This window comes from Barbus barbus (genome assembly GCF_936440315.1).
Source record: "Barbus barbus genome assembly, chromosome: 44".
Taxonomy (NCBI): Eukaryota; Metazoa; Chordata; class Actinopteri; order Cypriniformes; family Cyprinidae; genus Barbus; species Barbus barbus.
In genome coordinates, this window is record NC_136722.1 from 42368 (window position 1) to 61976 (window position 19609).

General features: G+C 39.1%; 1 protein-coding gene across 1 annotated transcript in view; it reads right to left on the reverse strand.

The window, feature by feature from the left end:
- The window catches only part of LOC306863203 (reversion-inducing cysteine-rich protein with Kazal motifs-like), a 73570-nt gene that overhangs the window by 16030 nt on the left and 37931 nt on the right, over positions 1–19609 (reverse strand). The window contains exons 9-14 of the mRNA XM_079406427.1: positions 18735–18999; positions 18486–18659; positions 13783–13995; positions 8559–8695; positions 8345–8485; positions 7271–7459 (exon numbers count right to left, since the gene is read on the reverse strand). Coding sequence (XP_079262553.1) covers positions 7271–7459; positions 8345–8485; positions 8559–8695; positions 13783–13995; positions 18486–18659; positions 18735–18999 — 1119 coding nt within the window. The remainder of the gene's footprint in view (positions 1–7270; positions 7460–8344; positions 8486–8558; positions 8696–13782; positions 13996–18485; positions 18660–18734; positions 19000–19609) is intronic.

Below are 19609 nucleotides of genomic sequence, written 5' to 3' on the forward strand. Positions count from 1 at the left end.
CCTAACGGGCGCGGCAGTCCTCCTCGACGCTCCCTTCCTGGACCCACGAGGACACCAGCGTGCATGCACGGGGAAGAGACCGGTCTCCCGAGGAGAGGCGCGCTCGGCGTTTAAACAGCGGCGGTGTATGGGGGGTGCACCGTGCCATGGATTACCAACCAAAGTCGGCAGTCGTGTAGTTTTTACGTGTGAGAAGGAGTACGTCGCAACACAGATGCGTGACACCAACGCCGGAGAAGGAGTACGTCGCAACACAGACGCGTGACACCAACGCCGGAGGAGGAGTACTTTGCCACCACAATAAATTAGTATCTTACCCTCATGTGTTTTTTTCCCCAAGTTTTCTTACTTTCTTTATCAATCATTAACTTTTTTATTTTACTTCCCTGTGTTCTGATGACATTGACTATATCCTTGATACTAATTGTGTATTGCATACAAACTTGTATGTCATTGATGTCATCTCTGTACTTTTTACAAACATAATAATTAAAAAAATACTTAATTTGCATTCTCTTGGAGATTAATGACAAATTATACACCATCAAAGTCGCAATTTTATGTTATGTTCACAGCTATTTACAACAACTTCAAATATAAACACAATTAATAATTATAATCTATACACAAAATATTCTGGGATATGTCATTCTGAGTTTTTACTTTTGATGGTGGTAAGAATTTTAATTAACACAACTGACTATACAATGTGTGAATAGCCTACATTAGCTCACGACTATATGCAATATTCTTTTCAGGAGATTAAGTCATTTTAATAGCCTATTATTTTCAAGAAATCAACAATGGCAAAATATATGACAAAAATACTATTCTAATCACAAATTTCAAAACAATGCAGGATCATTTTCAATTGTTTTAACTAGGGCTATCAGTAATGATTATTTTGTTAATCATCTGCTGAAGATTTTATTTATATATTTTTGGTAATTAAGATAAGTGAACAATATCTTTTAGTACCAATTAAATATATGTAATAAAGTGGCAATAATAATTGGTTGAAATAAAGTATCAAAATGTATAAACAATAAACTTACGTATTTTATGTATTATAAGAAATACCAGCAGACGGCGCCAGCGGCCTGACGATTGTTGTTAAACTTTACATCACGAGCAAACCATTGTTTATCTAATGATTAATTGCATTTACTCTGTAATGTTTGGCCACATATTTATGATAGAAATACTACAGCCAACAGTTTAAAGTTTTATTTTGAAACCTTAACCATTTATTTATAAATATATTGATGCATTCTCATGTGTTGCTGGCTATGTTTTTAAGTTGCTACAAATAATTTCAACAGCACAAGTTTTGTCCGCATTCCCAAATGCAAGTTATTGTAGAAAAAAAGTACCAAGCATAGAATAAAATAATACAAGGACCGTAAATGGTTTTGCCACAAACTCAACTCTGTTGAACAGAACAGTACCAGAGGGTTAAAGGGATAGGATTGTTTATATTGTCCCAAACAAGTATTTATTTTTCTTGCTTCTTTGGAAAATAAAAATTAAAAGGAGACTTATGGAAGACTTTTCCATGTCCCTCAAAAATATGATTATTGAGATTTCTTAAAATAAACAATGGTTCATTGCAGAGAAATTGTGAAAACTCTTGAAACCATTAATATTTACTGTACAGCTCAGCTGTACATATTTATGTTTTCTTGTGTTTTTTCCAATGTTTTTTTTTTTTTAATTGTAAATTGATATTCTCCTTTTGATATTGATATTGATATTCAATGTAGGCTATTAGCCTATGGAAGTTTCATCATAACCTGCAGTTTTTTCTTGAACACAGTGTACCCATTTTCCTGTCTCATGTTTTCTAATTTTTCCAAAGGTACTAAATGTATAATCAAATCTAAGTAAATAATTGAATGTTCCTTTCTATTTCTGCTTGTTACTCTATTTACCAGCATTTCTTTGGATGTTATAAAACCATTTTTTCTTTCTGCCATCTACTTTTCACATTGTTTTATTAACTTCATCTCAGTCTTACCAATTTACTTTCATGCCTATATATATAAAACTTTCCTTTGGCTACCTTTTCACATTCACCTGCCAATGAATATATCCTTACTAACTCAAGAGATTGCATTACAGTAAAACAAAACGATTTGCTTTTAATAAAACAGTCATTAATACAATTTCTAGACAATTCTGAGCCAAACAGAACATGAAATAGATAATTAACTATTAATACTTGAATGAGGTGTTGAGGCAGTTATCAAGGTGTTCAGGGTTGCATGATAATTACAGACAGGTGTGTTGGAGCAGTGTTGGAGCTGAAGTCTGTAGTAGCTCTCCAGGAGCAGGGCCGGAGACCCCTTGTCTATACAAATTATGATCTTTTTGGTTATTTCTTTCACCCACTGTTGTAGTGCAGGAGGGGTTCCATTTCATGTTTTGGAGTCTGCACATTTTGTATCTCTCCCTTATCTGACATACACCTTTCAGCACTCTCTATTTTTCCACCATCAAATATTAGTGATTCACATTTCACAAACTTACATGTAAATGGACTATATACAACTACACTGTCAATACACAAGTTACATAAATCAATGCATTTATTTCCATTCAAAGTTAATACAAATTAATAATATTAGACTAAAACGATTCCTTATATTATAGCTCCATCTAGTGGACAAGGTTAATATCCAAGCCTTCAGGTTGCTGTTGAAATTGCTGATGATTTAGAGCAGTGGCTTTCAATCCTGGAAATAAGGGAGACTTGCAAAATGTGCAGAGCGGTGGGTCCCCAGGACCAGGATTGAAAACCACTGATTTAGAGCAGTGGTTATAATGCCAAAAATACAATTATAATAGTTCAGGAGGAGAACAGCAAATTCTAAACCAGGAGTTCTCAACTGATTAGGGTTGGAGCTAAACTCTGCAGGAAAGTGGACCTTGAAGACCATAGCTGACAACCCCTGGTTCAGAATTTGCTGTTCTCCTCCTGAGCATCAGAAATTCATACATCTATTATAACTGCTCCTCTTTTTGGTCAGAAGTTACCATGTTAGTAATCATTTGTTGTAACAAATTTAATAATAATAATAATAATCATAAAAATCCTTTCTACCATCAACTTTTTACTGTTTCACTTTTTGTAAACTCTTATTTTCCAAAATAGATAAGCTATATACATGAAACCAAGAATGTTTTCCCAGAATAACTTGTTCTGCACCACATTTAATGTTGAAGATAATGTTAAAAGACTTAAAGAAAATTCAGGCAAGATCACGAAGGAACAAAAAAGAAAGAAAAATTGAGCATAGGCTCTTAGGGCCATAGCATCCAACTTAAAATAATGCCTTTAATGTTCAAAACATGTTTAATTTATTCACTTCAACACTAACATAACAGCCAATACACACACACACACACACACACACACACATAATACATGAAATAAATGTAGAATTCTTATGGATTATTGCCACTTGTTAGTTAACTAATTACTGTAAAATCTGTATGTATCAGGCGTCATGGAATGCGACGTACATAGAGACGACGTACCAATCACACGTCATTTTTTATGTAAATTTCTCACGTACACCGCCGTCACGTCGCCGCCTAAGATTGGTTCTACAGTGACGTCGCCGTGACGTCGCCGCGGGACTATCGTCTGCCCTCCCTATCAATCCCATTCAAAATTTGACATGGTCTGACGGCGACGGAAGGGTAGACTGTAAACTATACGAATGCTTCACAAATACTGTACATGTGCAAAGAGAGACATTTGAGTCAGCAGCTGGTTAATATACTTAGCGAAATACATTCCGACAGTTTTTTCAATATTTAGTGTTAAGCAAGAAGATTTAAGCCAATTACTTATTTTGTCCATGGGCGAGGACAATTTAATGGCTACTTGCTCCTTATCCCTCCCATGTACGTAGATGACAGCATCATCTGCGTACATGATGATGTCTATGCCCTTGCACACAGCCGGAAGATCATTGATGTAAATACTGAACAACAATGGTCCCAAAATTGATCCTTGCGGGACCCCAGTTGTGCCGGGCTTCAGAGAGGACAATGCATTATTTACCCTCACACATTGCATCCGATTTGAGAGATACGATTGTATCCAATGCAATGTCTCCATGGATAGGTTATACTTAGAGAGCTTAGACAGAAGGACATGGTGGTTTACCGTGTCGAAGACTTTTCGTAAGTCCAAAAACACTGCACCCACCGTGCCCCCTCTGTCCAAGTTAGCCTTTATGTTTTCTATCAGATAGCAGCAGGCTGCGTCGGTGGAATGGTTGCATCTAAAACCGAACTGCAATAAATTATTACAATCTAAGTGATCGGTTAGCTGCTCTATAATGGCTTTCTCAAGAATTTTAGATACTACAGGTAATATACTAATAGGCCTGTAGTTACTTATTTCATTTTTGCTTCCAGATTTATGAATTGGGGTTATAACTGCTGTTTTAAAGACACTGGGGAAGATACTCTCATCAATAGATTTATTCACAAAATGTGTAATAGCTGGTGTTAAAATCTCCCTATGTTTTTTAATGAGAGAGCTATCAAGTCCCCAGTAATCTTTAGCTTTTGAGTTGGATAAGGATTTTATTATTTTATCTGTTTTAGAATAATCAATGTGTTTAAAACATAGAAGCTCATGATCATAAAAGGAGGGCTGAGGTGATGAGCAAGGATAAGGCAATCCAGAGGTATGTTGGATAATTTCATCCACTGAATCAATAAAATAATTATTAAAATAGTTTGAAACTGTTAGCCCATCCTTGTGGTTTTCGTCATCTATTTTCAGCTCTATTATTCCACTCTTAGTTTGCATCTTTCCAGTTAATTTGTCTATAGTTTGCCAAAGTTGTTTAGAATTACCCTTTGCTTGTTTAATTATATTCAGAAAAAAAAAAATATTGCTTTTGCTTGTCTTAGCTGTTGAGTGACTTTATTTCGAAGTCCATTATAGATCAAGCAATCAGTTATAAGTCCCGTTTTATGGGACTTTTTTAATGCTGAATCTCGAGTTCTCATCAATTTCCATAGATTATCATTTAACCAAGGTAAAGGGATCTTGCCTTTAGGCTTTACCTTTTTTTCCTTTATAATGTTTAAAAACAAGCTATTGAAACATCTTTATCAGCTCACTAGAAGCTGCATTACTGTCTTTATCATTTCAAACCAATTTACCTTTCTTATTTCATTATCAAACCTCTCAATATCTTTCCTGGGGATATAAAGTACAGATTCATTAGTATCAACCTTATTTAAATTTCGATAGCGCACTTTTGATAGTTTCCTTGCAACTAATGTTAAATTATGATCAGAAAGACCGGTCATTAAATTATAAACTTTACCGATACGGTCAGCTTTGTTAGTAAAGACTAGATCAATGAGTGTTTGAGATGTCTTAGTAATCCGAGTTGCTTTTTCAATCATTTGTGTAAAATTACATTTTTGAGTAATCTCCTTTAGTTTTTTTCTACCATTTTTATTGATCCAATTTATCTTAAAATGCCCCATGAGAAGTATTTCTTTCGCATCACATTTTTTAAGAATGTCAGTTAAGTGATCAAAAAATACATTATTTGATGTCGGAGGCCTATACAAAACAAGAACAGCGAAAGACATTTCCGGAGACAGCCTAATTTGTATCCCCACACATTCCAAAACATCTTCCACTGATTCCATGTGTACACATTGAAAACTGTCCTTGACATAGATCATTACTCCACCCCCTTTGCCATGACCACGGTCACGCCTGTAGATGTTGTAGCCTGGAATATAGACAGCACTATTTGAAGTGGTGGATTTTAGCCAAGTCTCAGAAAGACACAAAAAGTCAAGGTTGGAATGTGTTAGCAACTGTTCAAGTTGTTCAGATTTCGATACAGCGCTTCTTATATTTAGGTGTCCCCCAAATACACCTTTAGGTTTAACCTTTGGGTCCCAGAGTACTTTGGCATGGTTAACAGTCTGAAATAGTCTATATCTTTGTTGTTTGGTAACAGCGTTTGAGTGACACGGCATGAATAGATGAGACGAGCACACCGAGTCACATGCTGCTCCAACTTTCTCCACAGCGCCATTTCGTTTGTTTACCCCAGTATCCGGACAAAATTTATCTGTGCATGGTGTCTGTGCCAAAGCACCCGACAAGTTCTTTTTACGAAATGTCTCGGTACCGTCTGGCGAAGGCACATCTAACTTTATCGTAGGAGGAACCTGCGAAATTCCAGGTCTATCCTCCGCCGTGCACAGTGTTGATGGCAAACAATTTTGTCCTTTTGTTTGTGTGTGCTCATATATTTCCTGTTCGATTGTTTGTGTTGTTTAAAACATACTGGAAACCATTCTAAATATCCATCCACTGAGAATACAGATTTCTGTTGTTATTAATGCATAATTTCACCAACAGATGGCAACGTCCACTTAAAACCAAATGACCAGTTCTGGACCAAGATGTTACAAAAACAACAATAGGCTCAAGAAATTTCTCAGGATGTTAACTAGATTTGATGCCTTTTTTGCTGAGATTTTGCTTATTGATAAATCTCTTAAACTCATTGAGTTTCTTAAGGCTTATGATGATATTTTCCATACTGATTGAGGTGCCCCCCCCCCTTTCCTTTATGCTATTGTATTTCAATGCAATGCTGTTTCTTGTTGTTGCTTTTTTGCAATAAAAAAAATTAAATAAAAAAAAAACATCCATTGGCTAAACAAACAAATTCAGGTGTCTGCACTGCAAAAAATGCTTTTCTTCTGTATATTTTTTTGTCTTGTTTCCAGCCAAAATATCTAAAACTTCTTAAATCAAGAAGGATTTTCTAGACAAGTAAAGATTATTGTCGTTTTCAGAACAAAACATGTAAAAATTAAGTGAGTTTTTGCTGGACACAAACACAATAATATGCCAATGGGGTAAGAATTTTTTTTCTTGTTTTCTGTTTGAAATAACATTATTTTGCTTTCCCCATTGGCAGATTATTTTGCTTGTTTCCAGCAAAAACTCACTTAATTTTTACATGTTTTTTCTGAAAACAAGACAATAATTTTTATTTGTCTAGAAAATCCTTCTTGATTTAAGAATTGTTTTAGATATTTTGTCTGGAAACAAGACAAAAAAATATACAGAAGAAAAGCATTTTTTGCAGTGTGTTACACACCATTACTATGTGAAATACACATGATTCACGCAGCAAGTGCTGAAGAAGACTTGCTATTCATTAATGTGAGAGCGAAGCTGCATGCAGATATAAGCTCTTACTCTTGCGCTGTCCTCCCATGAGGCAGGTCTTGCTGGTGTCGAAGCAGGGCATGTCAGCGCAGTTCTCCAGACGACCGCTCTGACCGCAGGTGCACACTTCGAAACAGCCCACCTGACCGTTCCTGGTGGGCACCTGGATCCGGCCGTCCACCGGCACCAGGAACTCCGACGCTTCTCCCAGCTTGCAGCCTTAGAGACAACAACACAATCCTAATGCACTTCCCTGTCATCTTACTGTGCACAGTATGCATACTACTGTTACTCTGAGTACTGTGCACAGTGTGCCAGTGTCCTGTGTGCATACAACACACGGATGTGCAGTTTACGACAGAGGTATCCCACAATGCACTTCACTCAACTTCACCTTCATTTTCTGGTGTCATGAAGCCACTTCTTGACTCATTATTTGATCGGAGTATCAAAGAGTTAAAACATTTCAAACAAAACAAAGCAAAGCAAAACAAAAAACCCTAAAACAAAACCAAACAAAAGTTTAAAATCTGCTTTTTGACTGGAAACTGTATAAAAAGTTTTAAAGACCTTAAAAAAAATAAATCCAAAACTAAACAAAACAGAAAAAAAAATAAAAAAAATAAACTGAAACCAAACCCAAAACAAACCTTTAAAATCTACTTCTTATTTGATTGGAAACTGTCTAAAAAGTTTTAAAACACCTTTAAAAAAGCATTTTGGCTCATTACTATCAATAAGATACTATCAATTAAGAACTATCAATAAGATGTTTTAAAACCAAAACACAGCAAAACAAAACAAAAGCAAAACCTAAACAAAATTAAATTAAATAAGGAAAAAAGGCAGTTTTGCTTGTTTAATTTATGTTGTCTAGGTTTTGCTTTTGTTTTGTTTTGGACAGTTATACAGTGGACCGTTTGATGGCATGCACCTCAATGTCAAAATTTGGCCGTATTGTCCTGAATTAACTGCACTTTAAGTAAGCAGTATGCAGTATTCAGTAAGCAGCACTGTTATTCCACTCTGAACACACCCTCCTAATAAATGCACATGTTTGATCACACTGTCAGCTCATAAGTGAAGATGTTAAGGTGTGTTCACCAGGAACGCAGAAGTAGGGCAGGCAGTCGTGTCCGGGGTGGCAGCCCTTTCTGTTGACTTCACACAGGTGATTGCTGGGACAGGGGTTGGGGTTGCAGGGGTGGATGACTTCTTCAATGGTGTTCTCAAAGGGACTGGGAGCTGTGGGAAGCGTAAGGACATCAGTGAATATATCAGACCCAGATCTGAACGGTGCGGACGAACGCTCACTCACTGAGGTATCTGTGGAGAGGGATGCAGCGCTCCGGGTTGTCTGTAGGAGACAGCAGGTCACATATGCGCTCGGGCGTCTGTCCCTCCAGAAAGCGCTTGCGATCGCCGCACTGTGTCAGGATATCCACACAGTCCGACCTGAGGAGACACTGCAGCGCTTAAATTCATTGTGCAATTATCATGATCCTCTGATTCTAACCTAACTTATAATGCAATTTCAGTCTGAAGGTGGTGTTCATTTGATGCTCATGTATTGTTGTGCCTATGTAATAAACTGGTGCTTTTATATTATTGTACTGATTGTTTGATGGTAAAGTTGTGTAAATGTTATGATAAGGTTGCTATAACATTCCTCTAATGCCAATGTATTGTTGATTTTACTGTAAAGCAAACCTGAGGGTTATTTAATCTTCATTTAAGGGGTTGTCTATGGAAGCTGGTTCATGCAACACATTAAAAAATAATCAGTTCAGTTCAGAATTTATATAATTTCCTGTAGGGAAATTATGTGTGCAGCATACACTCACATAGATATTTGACGATTCACATTAGGCATATATACATATTTTTATATATATATATATAAATAGATGTAAACAATAATTTAATACTAATGAATAAACTTAAAATATCAAATCTAAAATGACTATCAGCTACCGCTAGAGGAAGAAGAATTACAAAAACTGAGATTGCAAGAACAAAGTCAGAATTGTAAGATTAAAAGTAACAATTACATTTTTTATTTTTTTATTCTGTGGTGAAAAAAAAAAAACAGTTGCTCAGAAATTCTCAGAATTCTGAGGGAAATAACGACAGAACTGTGTTATCTAAACAAGATATGAAAAATGTCCAACTTATGAGATAAAAAATTGCAATTCACTTTTCTATCTTTTTATCCGTGATGGATAAAGGCTTCCATAGTTATCTGCTATTCTGACAGTGTTAATAAATTGTCTCTCCATATTAATGCGATTTTGTGCCAGTGTGAAATGTTTGTTTTTATGAAATTCTAAAACATCAAGACAAGTTTTAATCCATCCCAGAATTTAAACTCTTAATATTATTCATATTCATCATGTGACACTTCATATCTCATGCTTGTGATACTTTGTAACAACAAATGTGATGATAGGGCTTAAGAGCATCGTAATCCATCAGCCGCCAGCTGTGTGACTCTACAGGAATATTCTGGATCCGGCGGCCGAAGACAGAAATGATCATGAGTTATGTTGTTGTAAAGAGATGTGTCGGAGGAACAGAGCTGCCAGCAGTGAAACTAATGTGATCTGTGGCTCAGACGGACGGGATAAAAGCCAATAAACAAGTAAACAAGTAAATCGCTGCTCCTCACCACTGTCTACATGCAGCGTCTCAGGAGACGTCTGAGGTCCTGCTTGTTATTTCTCATTCACTCACACTGATAGAAACATTTGTAGTGTTTTGTTTAGCAGCACATTGTAACACTGCTGCGCCAGACGATACCTCTGTGTGCCATCAGTCCAATATCATCAACAATAAACCAAACACAGAGAACAAAAGAACACATAACTAAACATTCTTAAAGATTTTTATTTTTATTTCAGTTCTAATTTTAGTTATTTTAGTACATCGAGTTAAACTAAACGAAAATGAGAAATGTTGCCTTGGAAACTAGATTTTTATATTTTATTTCAGTTAATGTTTATTTTAAGTAAGAAAATGTTAAAAAGTACTACGCATATACTTGTTGATTTTTGTCAGTTTCTTGAGAGGCAGCATAAATGCACTACAATAACTCACTGTTACGTGACGTGAACCAGGTAAGGCAGGCAACGGGGAGTTTGTGAAAATAGGCTTTAATGATAAACAAAGTCTTCCACACCAACATAACGTTAAGACTCGACAACACTAGACATCAAACTGAATGCTAATAAAGCAAATGGAAACAAAGGAGTGAACGAGATGACAAAACACAGGTGAATGGACTTAGCCTTAATTAACTAATAAGGAACTAATAAGGAAAACCAGAACAAAACCAAATAAGGTTAAACAGGAACAGATAGATAAATCAGAAAAAGACCAGACTGAAGTCCCAACTTCTAACATTACTCCCCCCTCCCGGAAGGCGCGTCTCGAGGCGCAACAGTTCCACCGGGGAGGAGGGGGCAGGTCAGTGGAGTCCGGTGGCCATGGCGGATCAGGAGAATTCGGCGACCGTGGCGGATCACAGGAGACTGGTAGCCATGGCGGATCCGGGGACTCGGGAGGCCTATGGCAGGACTGGAGACTCGGGAGGCCTATGGCGGGACTGGAGACTCGGGAGGCCATGGCGGGACTGGAGACTCGGGAGGCCTATGGCGGGACTGGAGACTCGGGAGGCCTATGGCGGGACTGGAGACTCGGGGAGCCATGGCAGATCTGGGAGCTTGGACGGCCAATCAGAGGGTTATGGGTTATGCCCTTGGCCTGGCCACACAGGCCGTGACTATATGCCCCCCCCCAAAAAATTTTCTTGGGGAAGTTCCCCTCTGGGAGCACTTGAGGGCGCTCAGGAGGAGCGGGCACTTGAGGGCGCTCGGGCATTTGAGGGCGCTCGGGAGGAGCGGGCACATGAGGGCGCTCGGGAGGAGCGGGCACTTGAGGGCGCTCGGGAGGAGCGGGCACTTGAGGGCGCTCGGACAGCGCGGACACTTGGGGGCGCTCGGACAGCGCGGACACTTGGGGGCGCTCGGACAGCGCGGACAGCGCAGACACTTGGGGGTGCTCGGACAGCGCGGACACTTCGGGGGCGCTCGGACAGCATGAATCCTTGGGGACGCTCTGGCAGCGAGGATTCAAAGGAGTGCTCGGACAGCGCGGATTCTCGGGGACGATCTGGAGGCGTGGATTCAAAGGAGCGCTCGGACAGCGCGGATTCTCGGGGGCGCTCTGGAAGCGCGGATTCTCAGGGGGTGCTCTGGAAGCACGGATTCTCGGGGGCGCTCTGGACAAATGACCGGAACAGAAAACTCGGGGGGTATCGCCCTGTCCATAAGTGAATGCTCCTGAATGATCACTGGTGGGCCTGACTTAGCCACGGGAAGCGGCACAGACTTCGCCGTGGGCGGTTCTGGATTGAGGACAACAATGGTGCTGCAGATGGTATGGGGAAGGTTGGGGCTGGGCAGGCGGTTCGGACCATTGGTGCGGTATGTAGAGGTCTTTGGAAGGAGGTGAGCTGGCGCGACGTGACGTGCTTCATCGGAGACTGGGCAGCGAGACTGAAAATCTTCCTTCTCAACAACTTCGAAGCTCGATCCATTTAGAAATAAAACAAGATTAATTCATTCGAGCAGGGAGAAATCAAAAACAGGAAGCTCATATCTGATCGTCTCGCTGTCCAGCCCCAGCTGAAATCACGCACCCAAAGAGGCGTCAGACCAGCTCAGCTGGTGAACAAGCTCATTAAAATCCTCCACATTAGGTTACACGTTATGTTTTTGATTCATTATAAAGAACCGGCTCATAGTAAGTTGTTCGGGAATTGAACTACTCCAGTGCACTGTATACTTCTGATTCACATAAAAAAAGAATCAACTCAGAGTCATTCATTCAGGAATCAGACTACAGCAGTTGTGTGATTTGTTTTTGAGTCACTAAAATGAACCAGCTCATCGGAGTCGTTTGTTCGGGATTCAGACGACTCTGTTAGTGCAGTATTTCAGGATGGTGTTTGTCCACGCTGGCAGAAGAATGCACCTGTGAAAGCCGTTACCGGAACCAAACACTTGTTTTAAAGCAGTTCTGGTTTCTCATCATGTGTTTTCCTCTAAACCACAAACAGTGCTGGAACAGGAATGATGCCATTACTCAGCATCACAGCTCTTTATTCTGGTCATTCCTCAGCGTTCTCCTGCATGAGGATGTCTAATCCTCACCAGAGACACGTCTATCAGTGTGAACAAAACCGCACTGCACAGCACTATTTCTGATAAAACACCAGACGATTGACTAGAATCTGTTTCTCTATGCTGACAGTGTTTTGATATAATTTGCTCTCTGAATAACAATACTGTGTGCAGAAAATTCAATGCAACACTGAAACGGATACTTCTGTTTCAAAAGATCTGCACTAAAGCAACATGCAGGGTTAAAACTCAAAGCCATCATACAACAACCTGCAATTACATTCTCACTGCATTACAGGAATCTGAAGACTGTAACTGAGCACACACAAACCACACAACAGAACACCAGCATCAACTCTCAACAGCTTGCTGCTGGACAAAACATGTGGATTATGAGACGTTTATACGCCAACAAAACATTTTTTGATCTAGTGCATGAAAATAACATTTGGATGTCAAGAACAGGTCTGGATATATTCTGATTCAAAAGCAAAACAAAATCATAAATAATTGGATTTGGGGGATGGGGTAATCATAATAATACAATTTTAAAATAATAAACATTAGGTTTTATTGTAAAAATGTATTGTAAAAAGCACATTTTCCACAAATTGTCATTACTACCACAAAAAGTAATTATATTTCATGCAAAATAAACAAATAAATTAAATGTTTAATTATTAAGGCAATTTTACATTATAACTACAAAGCATATTTTATATATATATATATATATATATATATATATATATATATATATATATATATATATATATATATACATATATATATATATCTGTGTGTGTGTGTGTGTGTGTGTGTGTGTGTGTGACCCTCTCTGTGAAATCCAGGCTAAAGTCTTAAAATATGAGATAACAAGCATCAAAGTTTGATTTCAACCATTAATTTCACTATCATTTCAATCTTTGACATGGCCTTAGTCAATATTAAAGATATAAAGGTTACATTTTCACAGAATGTTCTTTACCCTATGAAGGATGATTTAATGTAGAAAACAATAAATCAACAACATAAAAAGTATATTATATTATATTATTATATATTATATAAATATATATATAGTTTATATTTTTTATTGTGCTGATCATTGTTTTTTTCTATTTAATACATTAAAAAATACCATTAAAGTAGTAAGAATATAATGACTTCTGAAAATGAATGTAAATTATTGTGGGATATTTTATTAATTGTCATAAAATGCATTTACAAAAAAAATTAAATAAATAAATAAAGGCTTGTTTATATGATTTTATTTAGCTTTTGTGGTGCGATGTTACCAGGATGTGTTTTGATACATTGTCTCCATTGATGAAGCAGATGATGAGGATGAAGGCTGACCTGCAGATGACACTTCCTCTGGTCTTGCTGTAGCAGGGTTTGATCTGCAGCGCACAGGCCACGGCCTTCCACATCTCCGGCTGGCATTTCCTGATGTCCAGCACCGGGATGTTCATGAAGGGCATCTTAATGGTTCCGTTGGACCAGAGTCTGAAGTCGCTCATGGCGCCCTGGTCTGACTGAACGTTACAGCTGCGAAACAGCTCCGTTGGCCTGAGAACACAAAAACAAATTTACAGTATATTAGCCTCACAGACAAAACCTGCCGAACAGCACACATTCTCCACAGACGCAGCAGATGATGCTAGAGACACTGCAGGCATTAAAAAAGACAATAAAAATCAGTTCTGTTTCTAATTTAAAGCAGAATTCAGTTGTTTTTTGTGAAGTTGCCTTCTTATTGGATCCCAGAAGGCCATTGTTCACTAGCAACCGCGTCCCGACAAAGCTTTGGGAAGAGGGACTTCCTCAGGAAACCTGAAGCAGAGAGGAGCTTTTATTCTGGGTTTTATTCTTTCTAATGATCGGCTCTTTTTATAGAGCTCAGTGTGGGACAGGACAATTAGAAGCCGATTCCTGGTCATTTGAAGGTTTGTTTACAGCTTTTTCATTTGGGTGTGGTGCTGATGGGCTGATCTATGACACAACCAAAAACACTCTTTACTGGGTTTATATGAACCTTACATTCTTCAAAGAATTTTCCACAAAAATATTGTGCAGCACAGCTGTTTTCAACATTGATAATAATCAGAGATGTTTCTTGATCAGTAAATCAGTATATTAGAATGATTTCTGAAGATCATGTGACACTGAAGACTGGAGTAATGATGCTGAAAATACAGCTTTGATCACAGAAATAAATGACAGTTTAACACATTCACATAGAAAACAGATATTTCAAATTGTATGTATGTATATATATATATATATATATATATATATATATATATATATATATATATATATATATATATATATATATATATATATATATTCACACTGTACTGGATTATTTCCATTAATTCATACTGTATAAGCCTTTCAGACAGAACATTATGGGATGTAAAACTAAATATTGTGGGCTTTATAATATAATATAATATAATATAATATAATATAATATAATGCAATGTAATGTAATGTAATTGTAAGGGAACTGTTGTGTGTGTGTCATGTGTTCCTGCCTCTTGTGGGGAAAGCCCACCCACTGTCGGCGGCTCCCCTGTTCACACCGCCGTCCGCAGCTCCCCTGTGCACGCCGCTGGCCAGCCTCTGACTCAATGCCCGCCGGCCAGCCTCTGACTCAATGCCTGCCGGATTGCCGCTGACTCAAGCCCGCCGGATTGCCGCTGACTCAAGCCCATCGGTCGCCGATACCCTCTCCGTGGATCAAGTCCACATGTCATGGCCAGGAGAGCCGTGTTTGTTTGTTGTGCCCACAGGAACATTTTAAAAAAACCTTGTCATGTCTTGTCCATGGAGACTCGTCTGGGGCACAACATCAACGTCTGGCTCCTTGAGTTGTGGCCATGGAGGCCAGTCGCAGCCGCTTGCCCCCCCTGTCGCAGAAGTGGAGGAGGTTGCTGAGGGACCAGAGGAAGACTCAGCTTCCTAGCCAGCCCAGGAGGGCTTCTGGTTCCTGTGGGATGTCTTGTCGTGTTTGTCTGACCCTGGAGGGTTTCCTGTCGTCTCATGTACTGTTTTGTCTGTCTAGCCCCGGAGGGCTCCTGATACCCCCTGGATTCCCCATGGAAATTTGGGGGGGGGGTAGTAGAGCTCTGGGTGGAGTGGGTGGGCCGAAGAAGGATGCCATGGCCACAGTTACCATCTGCCATGGCCTCCTGAGCTCCCTGCTCCGCCATGGGTCCTGTCTGTCTGTTCCGCTCTGGAGGTCCCCGGCCTGTGGTCCGTGTCTGTCCTGAGAGGCCTCCAGAGTGCCCACCCCCCCTCCCCGATGGAACTGTTAAGGCTCGGGACGAGCCTTTCGGGAGGGGGGAGTAATGTAAGGGAACTGTTGTGTGTGTGTCATGTGTTCCTGCCTCTTGTGCCCATCTTTGGTTTGTTTCCTGTCCTTGTTAAATGTTATCATTAGTTAATTATTGTCCAGCCGTGTTTGTCTCGTTAGCTATGATTTACCTGTGTATATTAGTCCTGTCTGTTCAGTTGGTTTTCGTCTGGTCTACTCGTTATCCCCGGTGTTGGATGTCTGTGTCTTACCCTGCCTTGCCTTGTCTTGCCCTGCCTTGATGTCAGTAAAGTGTGTTATTTGAGTTTCTATCCTCGTCTGCGTGTTCCTGGTTCCTCCCTCGTGTGTGCACCGTGACAGTAATGTAATGTCATGTAATATAATATAATGTCCCAGCTAACAGGGAATGTTCTCAGAACTTTGGCTTAATGTTCTGGCAAGTTTCTCTCAAAGTTATGAGCAAACGCTCTTTTAATAATGTTTATTTTGCTCATTTACAGTTTGTTTCAGCTGCTTAAACGCATTTTCAAAACTTTGCCTTTTTTTTTTTTTTGAAACTTTACAAACAAATCCAAGAATTGAGCCAAAAATGCTAAATGCGTTACATCTCTTACAAAATGAAGCACTGCATTCAAAATATCACAAACACATCTCAAAAGCAAACATTTGCAAACACCTTTGGCATAATATTAATTCCTGATAGATTTGTGTGTGTTACATAGAGAACTGTGTGTTGTGTTTTGCAGATTTGGTGTGTGCTTCTGCTGTTTGATTGACAGCTTTCAGAAACTGTGACAAGGAAAGATTTAGTGTGTAAGCAGCTGAAAAAAACTGCATTAAACTTATCTGGTCTTTAATAACACTCTCAAATGTGTTATTAAATCTCATGTTTTTAAATGTTACTACTTGTTTCAGAACATTCAAAAGTAACGTTCTCATAATGCTTCGGAATACTCTGTGTGTGTGTGTGAGTGAGAGTGTGTGTGTGTGTGCATGTTTATGTGGTTTATGAGGACACAAATTTGTATAATGACATGGGTATGACAATATGAAGGTGGTTTATGAGGACACTGCCTATGTCCCCGTAATTCAAAAGGCTTAAAAAACATACTAAATGGTGTTTTTTTGAAAATCTAAAAATGCACAAAGTCTCCTGTGAGGGCTAAGTTTAGGTGTAGGGTTGGTGTAGGGCAATAGCACACACAGTTTGTTCAGTATAAAAACCATTACGCCTATGGAGAGTCCCCATAAACCACAAAAACCAACGTGTGAGCGTGTGTGTGTGTGTGTGGGTTAGCAGCTCTCGTCTGCTTTGATCATGTCTTGAATGCATTACCAAACCCTGAGCTATGACAGGTCAGTGTGAGTTTAAGTGTCTCGGGTCAGCCAAACTCTGTTTACTCAGTATTGAATGATTCTGTTCTTCCTTACATCTGTCAGAATCTCAGCCACCAGCCGTAATTGAATTCAAAAGTCATGAAAACCCCTGCAAAGCCCCTCAGGAGTCTGCACATCGACCATGAGCCTCATGTGGATGCTCTCACAGAGCTCTGAAGAAATGTGACATGCCATTTCATCATCTAAGCAGGCTTGTTATGACACTTCCACAAACTCTTGGAGTAAGTCACACTCACTGTTTTACAGGCTGGAATCTCTCCTCCCTCAAACGTTTGAGAGGACTCGTGGGATTGAGTGTAGTGCTGGGCAAACCATGCGGCCGTGGTGGAAACCAGCGGTCCTATAATAGAGCTCAATGGCTGCTTGACCTGAAAACAACGCTGGACATCGTCTACCATCATAAATCATGCTGTCTACATCTGTAACCCACAGAGAAAACGCACAGGCCAGAGAGAAACCCAACAATATGCCTGCTGGATATTCATTTTTCCATGTAACACAGGCCTCGTGTTCAGTATAGCATGCACACTTATGAACCCTGTGAACCCTTGATTTCGTTGATGTGAACTCCGTTAAATTTAAATATAGCATGGGAATTCAAAATCGGATTTATATCCGTTTTGCAATGACACATTTATGTGCCCAAGTGTAAATGGAAACGTTTTAACAAATCAGATAGATATCCGATCAGCGAAAACGCATGAAATTACCAGATGTAAACAGGCCCTTAAAGTCAGTCAATTGTTCCTGAATCTGTCAAGTAAATGATTCAATGACTCACTGCAGTGTTGTTATTGTTAACTAAAAGGATTCAAAATCATTTTCATTAATTGAAATAAATTTGAAATAAAATAAGTTGAAGTACTAAATGTACTAAAACTGACATCAAAAAAGCTAAACAGAAATAAAACAACAACAAAATGCAAATGTACTTAAACTTAACAAAATTATTACAATTTAAACTAAATGAAAACTGAAATTATATAAATAAAAGCTAAATCAAATATTAAGAAACACTACAAGAGCACATAAACAATACTAAAATAACTCTTACTCACTCATAAAGACTTGTTTTGTTCCTCAGTGAATCAGCTATATGAACGATTCAAATGATTCACATGTTGTTTATAGTCACTTGTCACCATCTACTGGCTGATCAATGTAACTTGCAGAAAGAGTCACTAAATATTGCCCACATCTAATGCACAGACGGACAGACAGACTGAAGAAGTGGAAAGTCCTGATGCTGTTAGACTGCATATCAGCACTCTTGGTGCCAATCAGATTCGAGGACTAACAGGAACAAACGCTTGATTGACAGTAAGACAGTGTTTCTAACCTGTTGTTGAAGTTGGTGCAGTAACTGAGGTCTTTGCAGCCTAACTGGCACGGCTCCCTGACGTCTGCCAAGCAGGTGATGAGGTCCATCTCAGCCGGGTTATATTCACAATGCTGGTCAAACTCCTGCCACGTCTGAGTGCCCCAGTTGGTGCTGATCTCCAAGCACATGTTCCTAACAAACAGTGAGGATATGAACACATACAGTCTCAGAGCGACACTGTTACCCTTCAGACGGCTCAGTGCTGACCTGCAGCTGGATGTGTTGGCCTTAAAGCAGCAGTGCAGTTTAGCGTAGTCCATCTTGGCGATCGGGGGCGATTCGGGGTCGCTTATGGTAGGTGGGTGTGCGCTGCCCAAGAAGCACTGCCACAGCGGGTCCTGCGGGAGCGGCTGACTGCCACACTCGCTGATCAGACCGTCCATGATCTCCTGCTCGGTGCTCATGGTGCGAAGAATACGCTTACAGGCCGTCTGACAGTGAGCCTCCTCCGCCCGTTCACAGCAGTACAAACCTGAGCACAGACACACAGCATTCTGGGTAAGTGAGTCATTTCCATAATCCGTTTCAGTGAATCGATTCAAAACCTGACACTGTTCATGTGTAGAAAGTGTGCACTGATTATAGTTAACAATATGTTATAGTTTGTAGTTAATCTACATGATAGTTGAGTAAATGATTCAACGACTCACTTTAGTGTTGGTCCTGTTAACTAAAACTAAAACGATAAAAAAAAAAATTCATTAGTTGATTTAAAGTTAAAATAATACAATAGAAATATCACCTTGGCAACTAACTTGGAATATATATTGAATATTGTGGTAATTTTATATTGTGTGAACATTTTTTAAGCTAGATTGAAAGCAGTCCTAACTCTCATGGTTCCATAAATGATTCCTCACTTTAGTATATAACAGATTTATTTGTTTTATTTTTATGTTTTTGCATATGTAAATTTAAACTGACAATAAACAATGGCTGGCACACATTTTATATCGCACCTCAGATGATTGCATGATCTGTCCTTGTTTTTTCATATATGTAATTGCACGATTACAAACCATGTTAAAAACATGATCATTCGTTGGACTGCAAGATAATTAAAACAAAAATATTTTATGGAA